The sequence below is a fragment of the Lupinus angustifolius genome, chromosome LG05 (genome assembly GCF_001865875.1).
Source record: "Lupinus angustifolius cultivar Tanjil chromosome LG05, LupAngTanjil_v1.0, whole genome shotgun sequence".
NCBI classification, from domain to species: Eukaryota; Viridiplantae; Streptophyta; class Magnoliopsida; order Fabales; family Fabaceae; genus Lupinus; species Lupinus angustifolius.
The window spans coordinates 3,087,115-3,095,973 of record NC_032013.1 but is presented as its reverse complement, the minus strand read 5'-3'; the positions used below and the strand labels follow the sequence as shown (position 1 = coordinate 3,095,973).

The following is an 8,859-nucleotide window of genomic DNA, read 5'->3' as shown; positions in this document are numbered from 1 at the left end:
ATATATATATATATATATATATCGAGTCAGTTCATAAACTGAACGAGTTGAATTGTATCCAACTCAAATTTGATTCGTTTATGTAATGAGTTCAATTTCTAGCTCGACTTTAACTCATTTAGTTCGCCAACTAAGTTTATTAAGTTAAATAACAAGTCGAGTTTCGAACGAATACCGAGTTAGTTCAGTTCACTGTGAACTTTAATGTGAACTTTAATAGTAAACTATATGGTGGATATGTACATCATGCAAGATAAAAATTTATAAAACAGAATTTTTTCCAATGAGAGCATCTCAAACTTGCTACTATTGAAGAAAAATGATTGACATTTAATCCATCATTCATATATCCTTTGAGACTTCAAATTTTAGATATCTTAGCAAAGAATAACCAGATGTTAAAGCATAAGAATTTAGTTTTGCTGTTAAAGAATAATAAAAACATTATATCACTCCTCCATTTTTTGCATATACAAAAAACTCCTGATTTTCATATATACATTACCCTCACTATTTCTGTATGATAAATAAGTGTGACTTTTAAACAAAAAAAGATGATAAATGTAATTAAGTTAAACAAAAGATGATATATTTTGAAGACAACTCCAAATAATATGAGACAATACATTTTCATTATTTTTGATTCATTATAAAATGCATAAATAATTCGAAGGACATAGTTAAATCACTCTTATACTATACTCTAACAACCAAAAAATAATGAAAATGTATTGACTCGTATATTATCTATATTTGTTTCTAGAATATATCATATTTTGTTTAACTTAATTACACTTATTACATTTTTGTTCAAAAAATCACATTTATTTCTCACAGAAGGTAGTTAGTGTAGGTATGTATAAAAATTAGGGTTTTTTTTGTAGGTATAAAAAATGGAAGGGTAGTTTGTATAATTTTACTAAAACTCAGAAAATGATAGTATAATTTACTCTAAATATTAAAAAAGAAAGTAGAAAATAGTCTATGGTTTGGCTCTATATATTACTATAGATGTAAGTTCCCACATAAATTAAAAAAACTATCAATAGGATTTATAATTATTTTAAAACTAAAAATCTATAAATAACTCATTTTGATTTGCATAAAATTCATTCATATTTAATATTTTAATTAAATTATACACGTAAATAATTTATTCGGACTATTTTTTTGAAACGAGTTTCACACGATATTGTATGATTTTATTTTGAACAATTATTACTAAATGTTATCTTTAACTTTTATTAAATTTAATAATTTAAAAAACAAATTATATTGAAATGTAACTCCATCACAAAGTGATGATAAGAATAATAAATGTTTAGTAGTAATAAATAAGTAGTTGATTGTAAATGAATAATTAAAATTTCCAATTGTCTAGTGTGTTTGGATCAAATTTATAAACAATCAGATTATTGTATTCTAAAATACTTAGAATGTATAACTTTCTATCTTAAAAAGTAACATTTTTTAGTGATGGAAAGAAAAGTTGTTGTATATCACAGTCTATATTTTTTTCAAACATGCTGTAGAAATTAGTAATTATTTAGATTTTTCCACAATGTTTTTACATATATAATCTAAAATAAACACCACCTTATACATTAAATATATGAAATAATGTTTTTATTATTAAAGATGGTCGAGGTACATTGTTGAAATTTCTATTTATTAAATTATCAATACGTTTTATTATTATCTTATAAAGAAACAAAGAACTTGATTAATTTTTTCACCAAATTTATTTTTGTTGCTTTTTAAATTTTTAAATGAAAAATAAATAAGTAAATCACTGCACTGTTTTTTCTTAAAAATACGTTTTTTAATGATAAATTGTATACTTTATTTTAAATAATCATGAATAAATTATTATCATTAACTTTTATAATTTATAGAATAACTTGCCAAAAAATAATTATCATCCCCAAATAGTGTTCAAAAAAGATTAAAACTATAAGAGAAAAACTTGCATAACTACACTCAAGCACATAGAAAAGATAAAAGGGAGCTAGCAAGCACACTAATGCACACACCTTCTATATAAAACCAACCCCAACCCCTATTTCATTTTCCATCCCAATCATTACATAACTTTTAACAAATATGTACGAACTTTTACTATAAAGATTTATATACAAGTAATATATTATTCATTTGTATTACTTTTTTAAAAAGTTAATAATAATTCAATATGAATCATCAACGATATAATAACTCATCAGGTATCCTTCTCTCTTTATCAAACTCATTTCCATTTCTTAAGGATCACAAGTATTAGAACAAACACAACAACAAAAAGTAATGATTTTCCTTTATCTTCTTTCTAACACCTAATCTTCTCTCTCACTCTATTTCTTTCTCTCTCATGTTTATTTTTGGTTTATCATTTTGCAATGGAGAGTGAGATTCTAAAAACTCATTGGATGGAAGAACCCAAACTCTCTCAAGAAAATCTCCCACCACTACCAACCTCATCATGGACCATAAAAAACGACGACGTTTCATCCTTCAAATCATTTCTTCAAGTTAATGAATGGTTCATGAACTCTTCCATAACCCAAAATGAAAATTTTCTCATTCAACCTTTGAACCCTTCTTTCACTCCTACACCATTTTTCAACTTAAATAGCAACAACCCTTTTACTAATGGTTTTGATTATGGGTCTGAACCTGTTTTACTCAATTCCAATTCCTCTATTCTGATGAGTTTCAACAATAATAGTAACATTCTTGAGCTGAGTTCAAACCCCGAGTTCAATCCAACTCGTGAAGTTGAACTCGGTGGAGGGTTTGATCACAACACAATGTGTGTGGTTGGAGAACAATGCCATGGTTCTGGAGCTTCGAATTCGACGTTTTTGAACCATGGTAGTGTTTTTCAGCAGCTGGGTACTGAGGTTCCGGCTCCGGCATTTCGCCAAGGCCCGGTTGATAAGCTGGGGGCCTTGGAGATAAGGGCTGCGGCGCGGCTCAGTGCGATGGAGGAGATGGAGAAGAAGAGGAGGATTGGGTTGAATGATGATTCTGATGATGATGATGTTGATGAGATTGATAAGTATGAGGAGAATGTGAATAATGGAGGGAACAATTTTGAAGGAAATAATAATAATGGTGATAATAATAATAATAATGGTGGAAGTCAGAAAGGGAATAGGAAGAAGAAAGTGGCGCCGGCAAAGAATCTCATGGCGGAGAGGCGCCGCCGGAAGAGACTCAATGATAGGCTTTACATGCTTAGGTCTGTTGTGCCAAAGATTAGCAAGGTATAAAACAATTGATATGAAGAATTTCTATTTCTATTTTTGCTTTAACCCATTTTTTTGGACTTGTGAAGTTAATTAATGATGTTAGTCTGTTACTGTGTTTTAAATTGAATGGTTTTAATTTTGAAGGTTATGTGAGAACTATGCATATTTTTTATACAAAGAGAACTATGCATTTATGTTTTCAGTGTTTGATTCCTTTTTTATAAAACCATAGATTAATATTTTTTATTGTTGTACATGATTTATAATAGAACATTATAACGTTATTTGATCCATATAGCTGAACTGTGAGATAAAAGTTTGATTGTTGTTGTTGTTGTGTTTGATTTCTTTTGGAGTGATCTTATGGAAAAATCGTGAAGCATTGTTTTGCTTCCTTTGTTTTAATTCCCAGAAAATCATGAAATACTTTTAAACTGTTCTGCATTGATGTCAGATACCTATCTATATCCAGCACTAATACCATACCAGTTGTTAAATGTTAGTTTGTGTTGTATTTGCAATGAATGGCTAAAGTCTAAACTTAAAATAACAACTTTTTCTTCACTTTTTCCCCTCAATCATGGAGTGGCCCAACAATTTTGTCTTGTGTATGAGGTAATGATGCTTTAATTTTTTTAATGATATGCTTTATGTAACTTTTTATATAGATATACATATGTTACCCCACTGAACATGCTAATCTGTCATTTCTATAGACTTATGTTTTTGGTGTTTGGTTCCTTTTGGAGTGATTTATTGAATGGAAAAAATCATTAAGTAACTCTTTTGTTTCCCTTTTTATGCCCAGAAAACCATGAAATACTCTAAACTGTGTGCTGCATTGATGTTAGACACCGGTTTGTATCCAATACCAATACCAATCCATATTTTAGTTTGTGCTGTTTTTGCAATGAATTATTAAGCTCAGAAGAACAATTTTTCTCCAATCATGGAGTAGCCCAGCTATTTTTTTGTTTTAGGCCTTGTGATGCTTTCATGTGATTTTTTTTAAATGAAGGCAAGATTGTTTGCCTTATGACATTGATGTCATGAGTTCAAATCCTGGAAACAGGTTTGCGAGGGTAAGCCTGCATACGTTTACCCTCCCCAGACTCCACTAGATGGGAGCCTCGTGCACTGGGCCGCCCTTTTTGTATTTATGTGTCAGATACCGGTTTGAATTGTGTCAGGTACCAATACCATTCCGGATATTTGGACACTTATCAAATGTTAGTTTGTGTTGTATCTACAGTGAATGACTAAGCTTGAAATTGCAACTTCCCCCCCACTCGTGAAGTGGCCTTACTATTCTGTCTTGTCTGAGGTCTTATGCTGCACTCAGAAGTCTTTTATTTTGAAGTATTTATGATATGATCCATGTAAGTTTTTATGTATATCTGCGTCGTATCCTGTTGTACATGCTAATCTTCTATCATTTTTTTGTAGATGGACAGGGCTTCAATACTTGGGGATGCAATTGAATACTTGAAAGATTTAATAGAGAAGATTAATGATCTTCATAATGAGCTGGGGTCAACTCCATCTGGCTCATCTCTGACACCTCCTTCGAGCTTTCACCCGGTGACACCCAGTCTGCCTACCCTTCCTTCTCGGGTGAAAGATGAATTATGTCTTAGCTCCTTGGCAACCCCTAAAAGTCACTCGCCTAAGGTATTTGTTCACCTCAATACAAACTTGCTTTTCATCACTCAGTTAATGTATCATGGGGAAAAACTATTCCCAATTACTTAGATCTTTGACAATTTATTTAATTGTTTGTTATGTAACTATTATTTTATTACTTTAAGGCTAAGTTCGGTGAACAAATTTTGGAAGAAAATTTCGGGGTGAAAAGTTTTGGACTGCTTTTTCACTCCAACATAGTCTTCCTATTTAAGACTATCAAAACCTAATTAAGCTGTTTAGATAGAGTAGAAACACTGGTGAAAATAATTTATGTACCAACATGTCAATTCTTTGAGCTCAAATTTTCTAAAAATTTTAGGTTGAGGTTAGGCTAAGAGAAGGGAGAGCTATCGATGTCCACATGTTTTGTGCCTGCAAGCCCGGTCTTTTCCTTTCCACAATGAGGGCATTGGATAGCCTCGGATTGGATGTTCAGCAAGCCGTTATCAGCTGTTTCAATGATTTTGTTTTAGATGTGTACAGAGCTGAGGTATGTAATCTTTTTCCTGTGTCAAGCTTTACCTCAAAATTTCTGCTATTTATTTTCCTTGCTTTTTGCTTGTGTTTGCTATTAATATTTATTTGGGCAATAACACATTTTACAGACGATTATTCTTGCGATATTGATGCCTTGTGCCTACATTTTTTTTTCATTTGACAAATGTAGTAAACAATGTTGTATATTTGTGGCTTACACTATCATACTGATATTTGTAGCCATTGCAAATTTAGACACCTGGCAACGTACTCCTAGTACTACAAACGTCGAGACTGCATGTCAATTTTCTTACAAAAAACCATAAAAAACTTGTAGTCTCTGCCTTTCTTCCACTCCATGCTTAATTGAAGTATGTACTATATGCATGAGGCTTGTCAGTTATGAGAGGTTGAGGTGGGGACTAAATGGTTTTGTGGCTGTTCATTCAATGACTCAATGGTTGTGAAATTTTTTACAGTAATTGTTTTCATTCATGGTTGTCAAAAATGCCTTTCACCCCTATAACAAAAGGTATAGTTTAATCAAGAAGCTACCTCAGTTTTAATGCAGATGAACTTTACCAAATATATGGAAACAACCTCTATGCTTGTGGGGTAAGGCTGCGTCTACCATCCCCAGACCCCACTAAGTAGGAGTCTTGTGCACTGGGCTGCCCTTTTTTATTTGTGAATTATCTGAATAAGTTAAAACCAACTACAGAATTTTGAGAAGAGTAAATAGTAGCTTAATGATAGGTAAAGATCTTATGAGGTTTCTCTCAGGTTGTTTCATAACAAGTGTTTGATGTTCAATTATGGGTACTGGGTAGCATAGTATCACACCATTTGTTTCTGATATCTAGTATTTCATGATTTTTGCCAGCAATGCAGAGAAGGTCTGGATCTTCTCCCTGAGCAGATTAAAACCGTGTTGTTACAGGCTGCCGATTTTCGTGGTATGATGTGAGTGAAGTACTTGAGAAATACTACCCTTATAGAGTCATCAATTGCAGTTGCTGTAGAATGCAGTTTATAAATGCCTTTGCTTCTAGGTGAGGAGTTGGCTGCAGTATTTTTATTAAATCATGCTTTTGAGCAAAGGAAACTTATGTTTATTGTTATCTTAAGACATTAGAATAAGTTGTTTACTTTGTTTTTAATCCCAACCTCAATTTTGTTCCTTAATAGGTCCTTTTGTTTAGGTTTTTGGAAAACCTCTTTTTATGTTTTAAAAAGACAAATTTATGTTTATTTGGTTTAATTTTTATGTTTGATTGGTTGAGCTTTATTAAAATTGTTTACATACCAATGAATGTTTCATTGGTCCAAGTGAAACGTGCTTGGGTTACTTGAGTATGAAGTTTTATATTGATCCTTAATTTTCACTTAGATGTTTGACTGTACTTAGAAAGCTCATTCAGGTGGGAGGATACTCTCTCAAACGTTAAAAATATGGAATTATCTGTTGTCGTGGCACTTTGTCTATTAAATTAGTTAGAAAGTATATTTTAGTTAAAAGTTTAATAATAAAGTGTCTTTTTTATCAATAATATCAAATAGTGTATTTGCATATTGTCGCGCCTCGATTTTCGGCTGCACGACTTTTTTTTAGAGTCGCTACTACAATTTTATATTAAAAATGTAGAAAAATCTTTTAAGATCAATTACTTTGGGCTTTTAGATTTTTGATATCTAAGTTCGGGAGTTGGTTACAAGGTAGGAAAGGTATTAGCAACCTACCCGCCCGCTACACTTCAGTAAGATATATGACTTTATTATTATTATTATTATTATTATTATTATTATTATTAAATTTAATGATTAATTAATCAATTATTAAGAAGAAAAAATAGGTTTTTAGTATTATGCCTAACAAGATTGACTTTGGTCAAAAATATATTAAGAGGATCAAGGCTTACGTAGTTCTTTAAGTAGAAAAAACGTTTGTTGATTGAATGTATTTTAATTAAAGAAAATATATTTTTAGTCAAAAATATATATTTTACAAGTTTTGTTTATCATTGAAAAAAGTATTTTTTATTTTGTTATTTTAAAAAATGGAACTAAATTGATTTTGAGATTTATCGATTGAAAAGAAGCGGCGTAGCGCGACCTTTTGAAGATGATCTGAGAAGAAAGAGGCCTCCAGGGCGACGTTCTCTCCATCTTTGATTAAATCTTAAAATTAATTTATTTTTTTGAAAAACTTATTTGTCATATTTTATTTATAAAAAAAAAGGTTAAAAACAAGTTATTTCTAGAAAATGATTTTTATTAAAAAAAGTTTGCTTAATTGGTAGATATATGAAAATGAATTTTTATTTTTGCTAATTTTAAGGAATCATAATTATTTAAATATATGCTACTGTTTTTTATTTTATTTTATTTTATTTTATGTCAAATAAAATTATTATATGGTGAAAAAGAATATATTGGATGATGTTATCATAATATGAAAGTAGTGAAGAATAGAATAAATTATATAAAAATGACCTACCTTTTTTGTGGGAATTTGCAATGTGAGGATGAGACTAGTGTGTGATACTTGGGTGTCTCTTGGACACGTGGCAGCAGGTGAATGGGCAAGGAGATGATAGTGCGAAGAGTCTGAACACGTGGCATGTCCGTGTTGGATGGTTGAGGAGGGTGCACGGATGGTTCTGTGCACACGGCTGCATTGGAACCCGTGTTCCAGTGGGTGTAGTGATTGGTTGGATATTTGGTCAACGTGAAGGACTGAAAAGTAAGCAAATCGGACTGATGTGATTCAATGTTCCAGGCAAGTGCACGGGAATGGAATGAACCCGCCTGCACTGGATCACTCTGAAAGTAAAGGAGAGTTTTTTCTCTCTTAGTGTAGGTGACTTTTTGGCTGAATTTTTTTAGTGTTTCCAGTGTAAAACTTTTTATGTTCATTATAAGCTCTATTTATAGTGAATTTTTAACCACCGAATCCTAACATTTCGATTAAAAAAATTTCGAATTCAAATAAATTTAATCTCTTAATTTTAGAGATCTTAACAGACTGCTTTGACTCTATCATTTCATATTATTTTAATAATTTTCTGTTATTCCTTTTTCAAATTTAAATTAGGTTGTTAGTATATTTAATTATTTAAATTGTTTCGAATTTTTTTTTATAAAATATGAATAAAAATAAAATTAATTATTTCCTATACATTTAATATTAAAAATTTCGAAAAATTAAAATAAAAAAAAAACATTTTTTCTTTCTCTTTTTGGAAAAAAAGAATATGGGTTCATAGTGACATATTTCTAATTCAAAATTTTTATTTCCTAAAATTGTTTTCTTAATTTATTTTAGTTTTGAACATTTGGTTAACCTAACAACTTGGATTCAGGAAACCTATCAACATCAATTTATTATTATTTTGAATTTTCGGTTAACCTAATCACTTGGATTTAGGAACTTCATTTGTTTATTATT

General features: G+C 30.6%; 1 protein-coding gene across 1 annotated transcript; it reads left to right on the top strand.

Moving 5' to 3' along the window:
* On the top strand, positions 2,394-6,661 carry LOC109346939 (transcription factor ICE1-like). The gene is made up of 4 exons (XM_019586678.1): positions 2,394-3,263; positions 4,695-4,919; positions 5,254-5,424; positions 6,295-6,661. Exons 1-4 carry the CDS (start codon positions 2,394-2,396, stop codon positions 6,376-6,378), a joined length of 1,350 nt encoding a protein of 449 aa, XP_019442223.1. The 3' UTR covers positions 6,379-6,661.